At 39.0% G+C, this 18,706-nt stretch overlaps 1 protein-coding gene across 7 annotated transcripts in view; it reads right to left on the bottom strand.

The window, feature by feature from the left end:
- LOC111254225 (uncharacterized) overlaps positions 1–16,842 on the bottom strand; it is a 28,201-nt gene extending 11,359 nt beyond the window's left edge. For 3 of the 7 annotated variants that reach the window (XM_086973926.1, XM_086973927.1, XM_086973925.1), the window contains exons 1-4: positions 16,513–16,842; positions 3,483–3,670; positions 2,848–3,220; positions 2,365–2,605 (exon numbers count right to left, since the gene is read on the bottom strand). In XM_086973926.1, the coding sequence (XP_086830052.1) occupies positions 3,192–3,220; positions 3,483–3,670; positions 16,513–16,637 (342 nt within the window). In that variant the 5' untranslated portion in view covers positions 16,638–16,842 and the 3' untranslated portion in view covers positions 2,365–2,605; positions 2,848–3,191. The other 4 variants (XM_086973928.1, XM_022814846.2, XR_015316305.1 and 1 more) reach the window with 4 other exon arrangements.
- Between the last annotated feature and the right edge of the window lie 1,864 nt (positions 16,843–18,706).

Below are 18,706 nucleotides of genomic sequence, written 5' to 3'. Positions count from 1 at the left end.
ATTTAATCGCACTTAATGAATACAATTATAACCAGGCAAAGTTCGTTTAGATTTTTTGATTTAATTTTGTAGTGAGGAACGTTTTGAGTGGAGAGAAGGCTGGCCCTGAAGACACATTTACAATAAAGACATAACGGTCCGCTAGCGTTGATTTTGTTTGAAGCTGTGGTTGCAAGCTTATGTTTTAAAAAAATACGATGGCTTGATACAGAGTATCAATATAATAACCGCATTTATGTCCTCAGTTGTTATGAAATCCTCAGTCCGAAAGTAATAAATTGGTTTTAAGAATGGAGACTTGAGTTTTATGTCATGGAGTAGTATCAATAAACCTTATTATGTTAATAATGACGCTTGTGAATAAAAACTTATCTTTTTGATTGGAGAAGCCCGGATAAATTTTCATTGTAGCACACGAAATTGGTCGGATGTATCTGCCTGCGGAAATATAGCTTAACTCTCAACGCTTGCATGACTTGTGAGCCAAACTATCGCGATTTGGAGCAGCGTGCATTAGCGTCTGGCCAACCAAAAAAAAACAAAGCAATAAGATCGGATTTTTTGCGCACAAAAATCAGCTGGGTACTTTACACGAAGAGAGCCAACACGTGTCTTAGGCAGCACTTTGCAATCAACTGTCCACTCTTGACTCTCTCAAAGAGCGACAGAATCGATTAAGATTTATCGGATTAAGGCTCTTTTTCATATTTTGCAAAAAAATACTGCACCCAAGGGAATATGTTTATGAAACGTTTTTGGCAATCGCGCAAATTTTTATTGAAGCACTTGACAGCACCGAAGTATTAGAAAGGTTTATGCTTTAGGGGAAACGCAGCAAATGAGCTATATATAACCGATAATGGCACTCACACGTTTTGGCGGGAAGTTTTTCCTGGCAATTTTTCTTATAAATATTTCTACCATTGTTTTATGTAGTATAATCGTTTGCACAGCCAGACAAAAATCTGAAAGCCCTTCTGATTATTGTCTTAATAACATACAGCATCACTATCCGCGTTAATAAAAACACGTCGACCTTTTGCCCTAAAATAAACATTAATCCACGTACACTGTCTGAGATCACAGAGCGCATTGGTAAGTCCTCAGTGGGGTGGGCAACACAAAGATTCACGGCAGTGCTAAGTAGCTGGAAGAGCAGTATAGAAAGGAGAACGGCAGTTCAGTCCTCAGAAGTACTAATTGAATTCCATTATTAATAAATGGAGATTGTGTGTCGTTTTAGAAGATCATTAACGAGAAGAATGTTGCCCTATTATTACCAGGACTAATAGAAACTCCAGGTACTCAAGTAGAAGTTGAGAACACTCATCAAAGCAAATCGGTCAGTTCATCGGAAGAAACTCATAGCTTTGTTGAATACAGACGTGTGGGGACGAGCCTCTAAGACAGTCATGAGAAAGAAGTCTAACTCTAACCCTATCCGTAATTAAAACCTGAATTTTCAGGGCTATTTCCTCCTAATAATAATCCTAGGAATACCCTACTAGGCCCCGGCATCCGTCCCAGATACCTTGTACATTAGCGGAGCAAATTACTCAAGCCGTCGAATTCAGCGCCCACCAAGCTTAGTTAAAAAATTTATAGGACTAAATATTTTTGCAGAGGTTATGGACGATACATAGACGTCTAGGTTATTATCAACGTATTGGAAGTACGCAAATCTTATCGTGCTACTTAAAACCGATAGGGATAAAGATAACCTGTGAGCCCATAGGCCGGTGTGGCTACTGCTGGAAGTAGCGAAAGCCGAAATGGAAAAGAAGATTTTGTGTCCTAATGGCATTTCATGTTACAAACGCGTTCAACTTCACACCGTAGAAAACCATACGGGACTTATGCTGGACTCTTTCCACAGAGGTCAGCGCGGGTAACTTAAATGATATACAATATACTGTTTGAAAGAACTACGTATCGTATGTCGAGAGAAGTGTCTCAGAGCTCAGTGCATGGTTTTCTTTCCCTGAAATGTAGAGTTCATTATAAAATATAGAACATTCTCTAGCAGAACCTTCTATACTCGGCCGAGTTGGTGGCATTTATTGATAATCTAGTAGCTAAAGTAATGAGAGGAAACACAAGATATCTTAGTCCAATATTAACGATACCTGTGACACGTAAACACTTGGATTACAGATCATGGCTTCCAACTCGCTTCGGAAAGGATGAGGTTGGTAACGTTTAGCAGGCGTATGAAGGCTGGCGGCCTAAATATAAATCTATATAGCTTCACGATTTTACCAAGAATATCTTGGAACAATTCTAAATAATATGCTAAATGGAGGAGCACATGTTGATTATGCTATTAACAAAGCCATTCATAAAACTAATAGTCAAAGGTCTTACCTAACGTGAACGGGTCTAAACGCAGATTTCAGAGGATCCTAGCATCAATGGTTTTAATTGTTCTCCACGGAGCACATACATGGAGGAGGAATCTATGCAAGAAAAAAACCCTGCCAAACTTAAGAGGGTACAGAGAGAGGTAGCGATATGAATAAATTTAGTTATATTTTTTGATGCAGTAACGGTTACCACCAGGCAAGTTTCGTCGGAGCTATTGGTACACGAATGAGCGACGAGATACCTGAACAGACGAATAAAAAAAGCAGGACATCAGAACCGTCACGCTGTAGAAGTAGCAGGAAGGATAACAGTAAGATCAGATGAGTCAAAATCACAAGGAGACTGATTAAGGATGTTAGCACGTCGGTCACAAGAAGGCATTGGTAAATAACGTTCGGCTTGACGTATATGTTCAGTGGGCACGGATTCTTTGAATACTATCAGTCCTGGATGTGTAAGTCACCGGACGGTGTCTGTACGTACTGTAATGGGGTTGTAAATGACTCGGTTGGAGACACTTCCTGGGAGTGCGTAGTTTTTGAGAACCTCAGAGGAGAACTGGAGGCAGAATGGGATTCTTTCCCACTGTTGACTACTGAGTCCCCATGATGCTCAATTTCAAAAGGAATTGGGTAAAAATGCGGCAGTTTGTAGATTAGGTTTTCAAAAAAAAACTGAACCCATACGCCTATTGGATCAACCAAGCGTGTTAGGCTGAGCTTTCCGTCCTCTCCTCTATCCTCTTCTCACTCTTTGTTATCCTCTCTTTCCACCTTATCTTTCTCTCTCGCGAAGCGTGAACACTGACTCGTAGCTAGCCTTGGTTTTCATGGCCTCCAAGGGTCTCCTGCAAACACTTTAAACACACATACACTTCTTTGGAGGTGAGCAATTTTAGTGGGTAATCAAATCTTGCCATTAAGTAAACTAGGCTTCGGGCTGCAGATCTGGAATCCACACTACTTTACTGGATTACGCAAGGAGTGTACGAAGCATTTCCGCCACCAGCGACTCCTGAAAAAAGTTCATGCCCGTGGCACGGAACACGTCCTGCCCAGGGACAGAGTCACACCGAAAAGCGAAAAACTCACAGGCACCGTCGGCGTTGTCTGTATTACCTTCGAAATTTCCCCAGATGACGGTGCAAGCTATTGCAAGGGCAGTTACAGCCTGGATGGCCTCAGTCGGAATAATGCGAGGGCCAGTGCTATTGTGCAGAATGATCAGGCCGATCGCAGCGGTGAGGCTACGGATGCTAATGAGTGTGTCTTTTGTGGGGCCAGGCAGATGTCGTCGAGGTGTAAACCTATTGATTCCGCCCAAAAACAAAGGCAAATACAATTAGACAAAAGGGGTTGTGTTTACGTTGGTTGGAAAAGGGTCACTGTTCTAATGAACGTAAAAAAAGGTTACGTCAAAAGGTATCATATATGTGTACAATAAGCCTTAAAACTCATGGTACGAAACGGTAACAAAAAACCGCTGTTCATGGGACAGATTGGAGGCTGCGGTTATATTCATGTAAAAGGTGCAACCAGATTTCTACCAAATAGCTGTCTTGCTAATACTCTTTAGCTCCTGGATACGAATGGCTCTGTTTGCATGTGTTCGAACGTGAATCGTCAAAGTGACGCCGATTAGCAGTCGTTCGCTATGCTACTGTGCTAGCGGTCGACACGTTAACCACAGGCCTCCTCCTCACGGCGGTAAGTTAACTACGCGTCAGGACTCGTTCGATTTGCCTAGGCGAATCGATCGAGCACGAACTGTCAAATTGTTGCTAAATGCGTCGGATCTATTTTGCGTGTCACACGGTTGCCGAAGCGAATTAGCTGATGGCACATTGGCCGCAGGCACTCGCTTTGATCCTGTGCTGCTGATCCGACTAGATAGTATGTAGTAGTAACAACAAAGAGCAACGCTTGATGCGAAACAGTTCTTCTCCTTGAAGTCATTAGGCGTGTAGCCGTAGCTCGGTCAAGCAACTGATTTTGCTGCTGCAACTGACCGGTTTAAGGGTAGCATTGAGCGGTTCTACACACAACGTCGGTAAAAAAGTTTCAAACTGCCCTGAATTCCGCCTATTAATAGGAACGTGCGCAGAGGACCATAAGGCATCATAAAGGTGCCCGGAGTAGTGTGAAATTCAAAAAGGGATGTCTTGGTTTTTTCCCGTGCAGCATGCAATTGTTTGTAGCTAGTGCATCTCCAACTACGTAAACGTTTATGAGAGCATGCACGGGGGTTTATGATCTACGAGGACTGTTAGGCCCATTCGTGATGATGTTGAAGCAAATGCTGAACACCAGTAGTAATAAATATGCTAATAAATCGTTAAGAGTCGAAATATGCAAAGGTAACGGACAGAGATGACAATATATTTTATGTAAAATGAAAAATATCTTATTGTCCAAGTAAATATAATTCATACTTGTAGATCTTGTGTGGGTGATGTAGAGTAGATACGTGTTCATCTAGAGACACTCTACGTGAACTACTCAGTCGCTGAAGTTACATTTTTGAGTTCTAACTCCTTCGAATGTCAGAATCCTGTCCTAAAACTTTACTAGACTTTTTTAGGTCCTAACAATTTCATATGGTTTAAGAGTCCGGGTTTATGGTCAAAATTGCGTGACGCTTGTCGACCGTCCTGGTGTGGCGCTCGAATGCTCGTTACATGTGTGAACGGCTTATTCATCGATCCGGTTAAGTTCCCCATACTGCAGCGTTTGATTCACGTTGCCACTTAAATATAACAGGCTGTAGGGCGGTTCAGAGAGAAAGCATCAGCGAGTGTCAAACATGGTGATGGGTCGATGGATGCGAGTATAACTCGTTCTAACCCTTTTGGTGAGTCCGCTGGTTTAGTTTGATCGTAGCTTCTAAATGGATCGTTTGAGATACGTCACTTCATGTAGCTGCGGGGTAGTAATGTCCATCGCGAGTGTATAAATAGATATGCGGTACTTAACGAGTTGAAACGTAAATACTAGGTCATGCGAGCGTCATCATTGGTGAAGTCGGTGAGCCACGAATGCATAAGCTGTCGGGGAGAGGCGTCAAAGATCAGTTTACCCTGTAAAGTTTTATTGTTGACGGAACGCATGGAGATATCATTTCATTCATTTATATCGATCCGAATCAACTATTTTAAATCGATAGAGTTAAGAACCGCTAATGGAATCAAAGTAGTCTGAGCGGCTCTGTTCATATGCGTTGTAGTCCGAACTGCGTATTTCAAACTAATCGAAGATTTGATAACAGGTTCCTGCCCAAAGGGTTTCATCGTTGCTCGGAATTCCAGTGAGATTTGTTTTAGACACACGCTCACTTTCTAAAAGGCATCAAGGGATCTGGTAGGTTTTTCAAAAACGCTTTGAAGCGATGAGATTTAAATTATTTTTCCAGCTAGAAATTTTCTTGTGTTTCAATGCCCTTTAAAGCGCATAGTGGGGGGAAATACCATAAGCACCTCATCAGCGTAACGAAGACGTGGCTGCAAAAAATGGTTGGCTCTTGGTTGTCCACGAGGGTGGTCCACGAGGTCTGACTGCTATTGTAAATCAGCGGCCCCTTACTTAAATATTATATAAGAAAGACGAGCCAAGAGCCTTGTCTGCATGCGTGTTTCTAACACCGCGAGTCCCATTGATACTACCACCTAATCAAGTGAAAAAAGCCGCGATACCTGGCTACGCTATGGCGTTCGCGTAAGCAAGCGTTCAGTACGTTCTGGAAGCGATAGAAAATTAAGCATCTGATGGTACTCCGCATAGCTTACAAGTAGCAGTCAAGCAGATTAAGCGAGACGAAACTTTTTGGCAGTCGAAGAATATTGAAAGAGCCTTACCGAATAGTGTTGCACGTGCGCATGTCGGTAGCGAACGTCACGTGATAAGATCCGATAAGGCTCTAGCCAAACTGCTGTGATCGCGTTTAGTAAAATTCGAAACCAATGAAACGACTGTGATTATTATGATTCTTACAGTTATGTACCTGTTGGACAGCTTAATATTGCTTCTTTTAAAAAGACCACATATATTTAGGTGGTTGTAAAAGCACGATGTGTACTATTATAAGTTAATGAATCGTAAGACATTACAAATATTTTTATTTAGAAGTTATTCACGACGTTCGACAATGAGCCGTAGTATTTTATACGCGCTGTCACTGGCATAAATGAGTTACTGCAGCGCCGGTTCTTGAGAATATGATTAGAACATTTCAATGAGGTAATAGAACAGATGAAGTAGGATATTTGTAATACGATAAATACTGTGTCTCTAAAGAATCACTTGCGTTCGGATAGATGTAACGTTAATGAATCAGATTAGTTAGGTCAATAGTGAAACGAGTGTATGATAAATTTTATGGGTCACTCAGATTCGAATTAAGTAAAAAACAAAAAAAAAAAAGATTAAACCGTTTTCACATTTGTTCTTATAGATTTAAGGTCCCTGTCGATAGTTATACGATCAGAGTTTATTTTCTCCTCTGATCTGTCCAATTTTTAACCTTGTCTCTCCAAGTGAAGCATGTTTTTATTTGACAAGCATGAAAATATTTTATAAGTTTTTAAGACCTACATAATAGGTCCAAAATGAATAGGTTAAACAAAGAATATTTTCTTTTATTTTTTCTTATCCAAAGTTGGTATGAATCAATTTTTTTTGCGTGATAAAATACGAAGTACTTTCCTCAAGTGAGTGATCAACAGAGCAAGCTCAGGGTTAACATTTCAAATGGAAATATTGATTCCCTGATGTGTATTTTTCTAAAAGGAGTAAACACTAATAAAAGAGTTTCCTAATTAATTCAGTAATTTACGGAGGAAATGGTCTTAAAGTATTTTTTACCGGTGGGACTTGGCCGGAAAACGCAAGCTTCTTGTGAAAGAGAAACAATATTAGGGATACTTTTTTGAAAAACTCAAATTTTATGTACAGAGCATAATTCATTAGTTCTTTGTCGTAGTAAAATCTTTGCACTATTTTCGTTACATCTCATCTTTGGAATTGCTATACGCCTTTTCCACTTACTATGAGCTACACAGGCCGCCTGCACTGAGATACAAGATGGAGGCAATCCTTATGTGCCTTTCCCTATCATCTGCTCCAGCGTTCCGCGGCATTCTCCCTCTCCTTCTATCTAAGAACCCAACGATCTCAAATCTCATATATTGTATCCATCCATATCGTTATGTCATTGTCTCGTTGTTTCCCCTTGTTTTCCCGTATGATGGTACGGTTGATGGCAGCTATATGGCTGCCGGTAACCGACAATGTAGGCCCGAAATCTTCCAAGCTATATTGTAGAGCTGTGTCTAAAGTCAGTACACTTATATCGGTGACATTGTCTTCAAAGCGAGTAGTGCTACTATCTTGCGTACCCTGTCCATACAGTGTGCACCTCGTGCTATGGTGCTGCTCGAGCTACTCGGGTTGGCGTTAAAACTTAGATGGCTAGAGAAGATGAGGCTGCCGAAAGCATCAAGGACTTGCCAGTGAAACTTTTGCTAGCACATAGAGACAGCAGCCTTGTAGCGAATGAAGATGGAGAGAATAGCGAACATCGACAAAAGTCAGTTTTGAAAACTGCGGTAGAGAATAATAGGTGGGGAGGTGTTTGGCCTAGGACAGGTAGGTGACACTTGGCATGGCGAATTTTGTATGTAGAGAAAGAAGGAGCTGGTGGGAACGATCTCCCAGGGGGTGCTACGGCAGTGGTGCCTCTGATGGGGAGCGGTTTAAGGAAGCTATAATGTATCTGTTTTGAATGAGCGAGATCTAAGAGGTGCACGGATAGTCAGCCTATCACCTAGAATATAGAAGCGAAAAGTGGGAAGTGAATGACTAAATAAGGCAGTCAGGATGACATAGCGGTTGTATGTGAACGCAGAACGAACTTAGGAGGGCGCGAGGAGTGACTCCTGACAACGATATGATACCTATGCAGGTGTAAGTAGGTAGAAGCCCACAAATATCAGCTATAGGTATATTCAAACCCTCATCATTCTCTTAGTGATGTTCATATGTGCGTCACTTTCGTATAGTATATGGAAGCAAAATTATACTTTAGATAGGACTGACACGTACAACAGAAAGCAGAGCGATCAAAAGGTTTTGAATAATTATAACTGAGCAAAGACTTATAACATAGCAATGGGACTTTCAAAATAAGGCAGTATGCAGTTTTTTGCTTTTTTAAAGCTTTTATAAATATTATTGTTTATATGGATGGGTAGATTGATACACAGATCTGTGAAAACCGTTTATATAAAGCTGTTGCATTAAAATATAAATTCAACTGCGCTCGTCGCGTAAAAACAGAGAAACTTTCAGATCATTATTTAGCTGCTGTTGAGTAAGCCTAGAGGAGTTGAAGAAGAAACCCTAAGAAGAACGATTCTGAAAACAAACAAAAATACAACCTGTCCAATATGATACAGTGAATTAGAAAAAAAAAAAGTATTGATGGATAATGTACACCTGAGTTTTTTAATACTATCACAAATCATTGTCAAGTAAGTTTGCATAATTTTCTATCAATCGATTTTAACGTAACCAATTTTCATTGCTAAGGATGTTGTATCAAGCGAAACACCATTATTTCGGCAAACACGACTATTTCTTCATTGAATACCGGAAGAACAAAGGGTCCTAAAAAATGTGACATATGAATGTTTGAAACATGTCTTAATTTCACACGTAGTCATATTAGTCTTAATCCTTAGGTCTATTACCAAATAATAGTCATATTATACAATATCATAGTAAGGCTTGCAGTGTACAAGTTGACTTACTTTATTTGTGAAACGCAAAGATCCCAAATGTTGTATAATTATATATTCTTAGTACTTATTGTATATTTACCCAAAACATGTGAAGTAGTTGAATAACTAACTAGTATCTGAACAAGAACGAGAACCTAAGTTGTTTTACTGATCCGGTAATGAGACTTGTGCTGTTACCGCCTTCAGCGTTAGCTTTGGCACCTTAGATAGTGTGCCAGAGATCGTTGCTTAGAAGCACTCTATAGACACTTTCAGCACAAGAGCACAATTATTTCATTATTCTTTTTGTTATTTCGGTGCCATTTGGTACACACTGTCCTTCACATGGCCCGGCAGAATAACTCAAAGTGCGTCACAGGATGCTCGTTGATAGGTCGAGCTGTTGGATACGATATCGTTAAGTTCAATAGGTCGGCGTGGATACTGCTAAAACAACGCTGTGACCTGTTCGTTCGCTTTGTGGCCTTGCTGGCATCACTTTATTTACTGTAAACCAGTTTCTTCACATTTCTTGGTCAACTGTTACGTTTGTCAATGATGATAAAATAATTTTGGATTCTGCCCTATCCTTGCATAGCCTTGTCTGAATTTATTATGAAAGATTGCATTTTTGACATACGTAATTATGGGTTTAGTATTAGGGTGCCCCTGTTACAAATTATTTTAATTAATTTTACAGTTAGATCCGCCCTTCATCGCAACAATTTACATATATCTTGTTACTTGACCAGATGCAACTCTTTGTAGACATTGAAGCCGCCATAAATATATGGTGAGAGCTTTTTCTGACTTCAATCAGTAATATGGTTGAAGTACTAAAACTAATTTTTTTTATAATTAACATTTTTCTTGTATATGCATTTCTGATAACTGTATCAAGAATTACATAGGAGTATGAAACAAAAATAATATTCAGTTCCAACGTTTGGTTAAAAATCATTCTTAAAGAAATTTAAGAGAATGCCTGCGCTGATTTTTACGAAACTGATGAACAGGTAAGATGAGTCTGATTCCACGAATATTTTGAATGCAGCGAGAGCGCCTTTTTTGAATCACAACCTTTGAAATAAATAGAAAAAAAACTAGGTCAATAATCAACCTACACCTGTATATGCGGCATAACATAAAAATACGCAACATGAAAATATATGTACTCGTTTCTCTCTTGGTTTTTTTTTCACTTCATTTAGAAAATTCCCCAAGGTGTCTCTATGATATGAGATATAATGATAATAATTGATCAATTGTTCTAATATTAATTGAAATACTTTTGTATTGGCATTACTTAGATGCATTATATGCTTCATGTGTCTATCTAGCAAAAACAAGTAAATACTTTAAGATTCGAGTTAATAGAATTAATAGTTAGACAAACCATGATCGAAAATGAAGGCAAAAAATAAATCGAAGCTTTCTCTATTTCCTAATTTAGCTCATTTATTTTACCCGCTTAATTTAATTGCCTATGGATGAAATAGGAACGAATTTTTTTTTTCTTCACGGATCCGTAACTCTGTCACTTACATTTTATCGTGTGTACATTAGCAGTTAATGACTATTATTCAGTACAAAAGCGCATTGTCATTAATTTACAACTACTAACTAAAGAACTGTTTGAAATGGATAAATCTGTTCTAAAAATGGCGTTTTATAACTAGACGAAAGGACGAAAGTTTGCGAAAAATTTTAATTTGAAAAACAGATGAGCCGACAAATGCGAGAGAACCCTTATTAATTTTTGCAGAAGGCTGAGATAACTGTTAGTGCATCAACGATTCAGATTACGCTACGGAAGTTACATGCTTGGCGGGTCAACCTACCCAGAACATGTTAGATAAATGCAGTGACCGACATATTTAACTTAAATGTATAAAATAATGAAAATTTACTGAGAACTTGGCCTTTGGAAAGCTGAACTTTTCTTTCACTTAATTACGGCACGAATTAAAATTCTATCATTTATTAGAGTTGAGATTCGATTACACTTACTAAAAAATAAGAAAGGAATGCTTTTTTTTAGTGAAGCTTGTTGTAACGTAAACACGTCGAGAATGAAACTAACCGAGAGGCGAAGCTGTCAAAAGACCTGTTGGCTGAATGCTAAGAGCTGCATGGAAGTTTTTGTTCATGAATTTCGGTGGAAAATGGGGATATTATTTATAGTTGGGTTATTTCTTTGAAAATATTAAAGTTACTTAATGGATTGAAATGGTACAATTTAATTTTTGCTGCGCTACGTAAGTCTTGCCGGAGGAATATTTGTAAACGTAATCTAAACTCCCAAATTATGTGATGACGGATCGTAACGTGCCGCAGTCAACTGTGAAGACTCATCTAGTACAACTCTACAATGGCTATTCTACGCAAATGCAGTGTTAGAACACACTAATTGGGGCCAAGAAACTTCAGCACAACGCTTTCGAGAGTCACTAATTCATCCCTTAAACCCAATTTAGCTGATCTTCATTTAGTCAAAAAGGAAACATTTGCAATCGCAATTTAAAACATGGTTTAATTTCATACAGGAAGTAGGCTTGTAGTAGCATAACTACATCAGGCAACCATTGCAATAACACTGCAGGATTTAGGTGAGACGCAATAAGGAAAAGATAAGTATTAATAAACAAATTATCTATACAGATATAGTGGATCAGAACAAAAAGGGGGGAAATGTTTGACAAGACAAATATTTTATTTCTTCTTAATTCTCAGCAGTAGGTTTTCTTGAGAGCATTACGTAAGAAATCCAATGTAATAAAAACTTAAAGTCATGACCTTTTCAAGGTAATAGTCGGTCAGCATGTTGCTCGACAACGTAATAGGTAAGTTAAGAATACACTTCTGACACTGCGAAAACTGGTAGAATATTAGTCGTAGATGTTACTTATATGTTTGGGGCATATAGATAAATTGATCATATGTGTAGGATGGTAAATTAATGGCATAATTTAGAAACAAAGCTAGACAAAATCTGACACCGCTCATATGTTAAGTATATATCAGCATCTTAAATCACTATATAAACGTTATAATAAGAGCGAAAAGGTTTAAGTGAGGTTCGGATCTAAAACATGTTAAACACTTAGAAAGAAGCTCCCTTTTCCAGGTTTTTGAAATTGAAAGCAAACCAGAATAAACCATTGAAGGCACGGCGAATTCGGAAGACTTCTCGGAACAATAGGGGTATACGTATGTATATACATCTTTTTATATCGCTAGCGGTTTCCTGCAATTATTTAACACATCAGCACACCCTAAGAGTGGTGCTATCATGAATCTTCTTTTTGCTGGCACTAAAGACTTGATTGCATCGGTGTACGTAAGCCGCAATATACTGGCATGCTGGTACCGGTGTTACCTCACGGATCAAACTACCCGCCAGTTTTTCAGTCTTAATGCGTCCGCTTTATCCTACTTTATGCTACTCTCGCGTAAGGCACGACCACACGTCTCCAACAAGTAGGTGTTACATACAAAATATACGTTAACGACCTTAAATTATATACGAAACTTCGAAATACTAAAGGCACACTGGAAATCTAATTACTGCATTTTCGTTTGGCGTAAGATAAATCGAATGAAAATATTAGTCCCGAAATGCGCTGTTCTAAAGACTGCCCCTCACAACAAGGTATATAACGTAGGTTAACAAGGTATTCGAAGTTGCTTTCAAAGATCGACAGGCAGATCAAATTTCGAAATATAAGGCTGCGTCTTACATCAGTATAACGATTCTTAGGGTGTACTTCGTACCTAAATATTTAAAATAGTATGTCTTTTAGGTTGCGCAAAAATAGACATATTGTGGTTATATATAGGTGCCCAATTACTAAAAAAACATTGGTGCTCTTTAACGCGTTTCGCGACGGTGCAGTATTTCTAGAGACAAAATCACCATTCCTATCGTAGCATTGATACTAAAATATTTAGTACTTTTCTTAGAAATGACAAACTTAAAGACTTTTAGATACTTTGAAAAAGCATAGAAGTGGCGACTATCAATATTGTTATTCCTTTTTTTTTCGGAGCATGGCCTACCGTATACACGAACAAGGCTACCTAAATTTTATCATATAACCCCCTTTTTAATAGAAGAATTATCATGATGATGTAATTATCATGACCCTTACCGCCACGATTTTAAGTACAGTAATCCTATGAAGCATCGTCAAGAGAATCGCCAAGAACTTCTTCCAGAATGAAATGCTAATTCAGAAATGGGTCAAAGATAACATCCTCAAAAGTAATGACAGGCGTAGAAGGCGCAACGTAAGTCGCTGCCTGTACTAAAAAACACCAAAGTTAACGAGTAATTGGATTTCGGTAGAGTGATGCTTATGTAGCATAGATGTTTATGTGCAGTAGATGCTTTTAGGAGTATATATGCGGAACAGTGAAGGTACAGAATGACAAGTAGTTATTCTCTCACAACATTAAAGCAACCCAAACGCCAGAGCATTGCACACTTTTGGAGAAAACCCACAGTTGAACTGAGAGATAAGAAACAAGGCTCCGGCTTAAACCCGGCTTTGTAGTGGAGATGCTCTAAGATAAAAAAAAGGTATTACGATTTCAAATTATGTAACGCAGAAAATGAAGCGCAAATGCCTACAAGATATAAAGAGAGGTAACAAAGTCTTCACTAGCACGGCGGTGCGTTAAAAAGGATTCTCGCTGAAATCGAAGTATTTACGACCCAAGACATAGAACAGAGAAATTGTTAATCCAGTAGATGCTATCAAGAACTTTGCGTTACAGTGGTAAATATTCAGATGTCAAGCTTTAAACGAAATTAACATTTTGTTTGGCAGAGAAATTCGATGTACAATTCATGCCTTAACAAGGAGAAGCCAAAAATGTTGCAACGTGCAAAGCGAAGGAACGATAATACAAGGCTGTGAGTGCTTGTCCTCGTGATAGCTTAAAAAGTAACGTATTTGCCTGCTAATCTTAAGGACACGTTGCGATCTAGGTTAGAATCCAGCCATAGGCACACTTTGTTTCAAGCTGGGAGCCAGCCGTCTGATGGCAACAGCGACGCGATGCGCAAAATTCAAAACATAGAGGCTGTATCTGCATGAAAATAACAGTTACTATTTTCGTGGCATAAATGCAGGAATGACAATCCGGTAAGCTTCTAATACTAAAGTTAACTAGGCATTTGCGATAAAGGCACCATTAAAAACTTGCGGAAGGAAAGCTCGTTTTAATCAGCATACGGGTGTTATTAGTATATATACTAATAAAGCCATTCGAAGATCCTTAAAATATAGAAGGCGGTTAACACAAGACAGGCTTTGGCTGCCTTCCCCTATGCTTTTGGGTAACGGAACCAACTGACTGAATGCAAGAGCTGCCTGCGCCATTATCTCTGGAAAAGAGGCACTCTATAAACAATTTGTAAATAAAATCGGAAAAAATTTAGCCGAAAAGTTAACAAGTGACCGATTTATACTTTAGTGATAATCAGTGATTGACCAGTACGCCCCATTGTGCCGACCAGCCAGTACAGAATGACAGCAATAGTAATACGTACATACCTATTAGCTTAGAGACAAGTTATGGTTTAAATTTAAAATAGGACGTAGACCTACTCCGTTGCGTGCTAGAGCCAGCCATCGAAAGTAATGTTTCGGACATAAAATTTTGCATTGAAAGGGCAATAAGTGAATCGTTTTAGCAATGCTTTTGTTCTAAAAGAATCCCTCAGCCATATCAGGCTATAACACAATACAAAGCAGACAGACTTGTTGAAAAAAAAGTAAAATAGTTACGAAACCGCTGTATTAGCTCTGCTGTTCTGTATTTTCGTATGTCTCTGCTGGTGCAAATACGGCTGTGCTTCTATGCATACCCAAGTACAAGAAACCTTCTGAATTCAAAGGAAATATTACTCATAAAATGTGTAATTATCCATAGGATTACTCGGCCATAGTTCCAGTAAATTTTTAGGCGCACTGCATCCAAGCACATGGGATCAGCCTTGAATTAATGGTTTCAAAACATTGAGCTGCCCTAATAATCGTGACGATTAATTCCTTGAATGTAATACTTAAGCTCTAAAAGTATTGCCCCACTTAGTTATGAACTACTCAATTTTGTACTGATTTTTTTCTCATATTTTATTAGCATTTCTTGATAAATAAGTTAAGAGGCGACATTTTAGACATTCTACCTTCAATTCCTCCAAGAATCTTAAAATTATTTTAAAACTGATAATAGGTTTTCCAGAAAGGTCTGAGTGATAAAAAGGAAATAACCATTTTAGTTGTTCACGGAATATACAACCTTGGCATTAATGCTTTAGGTCTGTGTGATTACAAAGTTGTGAAAAAAGGCAGCTGGTGAGAAAGTAAATTTCACTATTGATTTACTTTGAGAACCCATAAATAGAGAAATTACATACGGGAACGCGAATTGCAGGTAAATGGCTGCCAGAGCGCTGAGATAAGTATATGAATATGAAAGCGCCTTTAATACATATTAAAAATCATCGTTCCAGCCTAACTGATTCAAACGTTATTCAATTTCATAGTCTGCCAGATTTGTCTGCAATAGAAATATTTTGAGCTTTGCGTCTGAAACTGCCGTTTACCATTGTATAGGACGGTGACTTACGACCCTATATTCTTCAAATGGTTGCCTAATATGCTGACCTGCATCGCCATTGTTCGTAAGCAGACATGTTATCACTGAATTATAAGTAAACGTCCATATTGTTGAATTGAAAAATCTGCTGGCCTATGAGTAGCCATTTTAATTTTTCGAAGTATTACGCTCTCTGTGAAAGTATGTTATTCTGAGAAGGCTGAAGCAAGGCTTTACGCTAATAAGCACATAAAAGCTCAACGTAAATACAAGTGTTAGCTCTAGAACTACCACGGTTACGAAACACATACCATAAACATTATGGATTACTGGTTCACTGATTTAGTAATCCATTAGCGATTTCAGCATTGAAAGGTGCGAATTTGAATACGCACGCACAACAAGAATCTTCAGATAGTTACCCGTGTTCGACAACAAAATGCGACGAAACACTTAAGCAGAGAACCTTCTAGAAACACGGCAAATACAATGAAGCAATATGATAGTCCCTCTTTCCTATGATACGTAAAAAAATTCCCCTTTTTCATTTAAAAAATAAATACGAAAACAATACGTCACCCAGCGTTAAAAAAGACAAAAACTTGGTACCTAGACAACTGGATGGCAAATAAAGACGATTTAGGGGGTGTATAATATTTTTGGTTCACCGCAATCGTGCCATGTTCATCAGCCTGAACACTCTTACTACGTGCAGGATATTTCTTCGTGCCCTGTAACATAGACGTCGCGCATTGTTATTCACGTACCTGGGAAACGCATTTTGGCACCCATCCAGAGGGTATCCATGACTGTGGTTGGTGATAATGCATCTTATTGACGCAAGCGTTTTAATACACACGAACTCCTCCATGTTACACGCACCTGGCGTCATTGGCAGGGTTAAAAACAAACCAATTTGCTCAACTTCTCCACCAAGTCACCACACATCTGCTACCGGCACGGGTAAAAGCCTGCTTGCTCGAAACTGACTGTCAAGCATGCGTTCACCAGCCCATGAAGCAGTCGTCTTTCATTAGAAGCGTGAATGATAGAATGTAAACCGGCAGACGTTCCATCCCGTTCACATCATGTCCACTAACGGCAGCTAGCTCGAACTTGTTTGTTGACGCCCTCCGCTTACGTCTTGCAGCTGAACGTTGGCAATAGAACAAAAATCAATGTTTGCAAGAATTTTTTATCTGCAACATATAGATCGACCCTATAAGCATTGCACTCTCATGTGATCCCTGTTATTACCGATGATAAAAAACGACCTTGGCCTTTTAATTTATATTCGGACCGACTGCAGGCTCAGATCGTTCAATGCAAGTCTGCACAGCGTTGATCAGTTCGGTAGAGGACGTTATCCACTGTAATAGGTAAAGGCCCAATACTGTTGATAGGTCCTTTAAGTCCAATCGCAATTTCAGCTTTTCCCGTAATGCCCGTTTTAGCCAATTTTCACACGGACATTACGATTGCTGTCTACCAGGAATAGGCAGGTAAGAGGCACTCAATTTAAAGCAAGACTCTCTCTCTCTCTCTCTCTCTCTCTCTCTCTCTCTCTCTCTGTACAGATGATTGCTCTAAGCTGAGTGACTCTTAAAAATAATTACTTCTAAGTAGTCGTTTTATTAGAAAAATCAGTATTTACTTCAATAAAAAATCACGTATTTTGTGGCAATGGGTCATTTGTAGCATTCCGGCTCTAGTGTTATCAGTGGGTCAACCTTATTTAAGGTTTTAGCGACCACATTAACACCAACCGGTCCGCTTTTGAATGCGAGCCTCAACAAGACGTTATGTAGCATTTTATATATGGATCTAAAATTTTGATAAGGCTCCAGCTCCTGTTACAGCTAGCGTCATGGAAATTTGCCTGCACACTAGACCTTTAGGCTTGATTAAGGCTCAGTTCTATTGGCACGACAATCTCAAAATTGGTATGTCACCTAGGGATTTTAATAGTAGTGGAATTATCCTATTGTATCATAATATAGGTAAAAGGGCTTTTTCTATGCAACCTATTTTGTCAAATGTAAAGAAAACAGTTTCTGAGTAAACAAACAATGTTTTGTTTGCCTCTGGGATTTCAACCAGCGACGTCTTGGTTATCTTCGGGGTCGAATTATCGATACGCGCCATAGCTCTTAATTGCGCAAATTCGCTTTGCAGAGTGGCTTTTTTACTACCGCCTATCAATGAGTTGATGTTCAAAATACGCAGCGCTACAACGAAGGAACTTACCACGGCTTACTCGCTAAGTACGTTGGGAATTATTGCATCGTTCCCGCCAGTAGACAAAATAGATCGTCGAGCTGCCTGCTTCTTTATTTCCTTATCGTTGCCCGTTCGAGTGCCTTTTGAACACTTAAGGTTTTGTTAGGTTAGGATCTAACCCAACTAGTACGTAAAATATAGACGCCTGTACTAAAAGATGCGAATTAAGGTAGAGCTGTACGGTCAATGCTTTATGGTCAATGACCGGCTAAATCTGCTGCAAAACTAAGTTATTTTGAAACAGTGCGATATAGCACACATACATTCAGCTCAAACCAATCCATTTCGGCATCGCCATGCACAATTTTAATGTCCATCTAGCCGTGTCAGTAGTTAGCCGAAATCTTTCTAAAGTATTTAAAGAAAATTTTTTACTTAAATAAAGTAAAGTACATGTTATTGGAGAGGCTTGAATCAGGTTTACTGTCTTCAACAATACTGCTAGTAATCTCCAAAGCGACCTCTTAGAATACACGGGTTGGGCTGATTTTTTCGTGAGTCGCTGGAGTTTCATATTGTAGAGCTGTGCGGAAGATGGAACCGATGGAACAATACTTTTGCTCCTAGACGACAAACTTTGACTTTCCTAATAGAGCGTATTAATTTCGTTAATCGTAAACCGGTAAACAGCAATTTGTTTTCCGTCTTCCGCGTTAGGAAACAATGGTAGACCACCGGTTA

Source organism: Varroa destructor, unplaced genomic scaffold, assembly GCF_002443255.2.
Source record: "Varroa destructor unplaced genomic scaffold, Vdes_3.0 BEIS01000007.1, whole genome shotgun sequence".
NCBI lineage: Eukaryota > Metazoa > Arthropoda > Arachnida > Mesostigmata > Varroidae > Varroa > Varroa destructor.
Note: the sequence above shows the minus strand (reverse complement) of the source record. Positions and strands in the feature narration are given on the sequence as shown.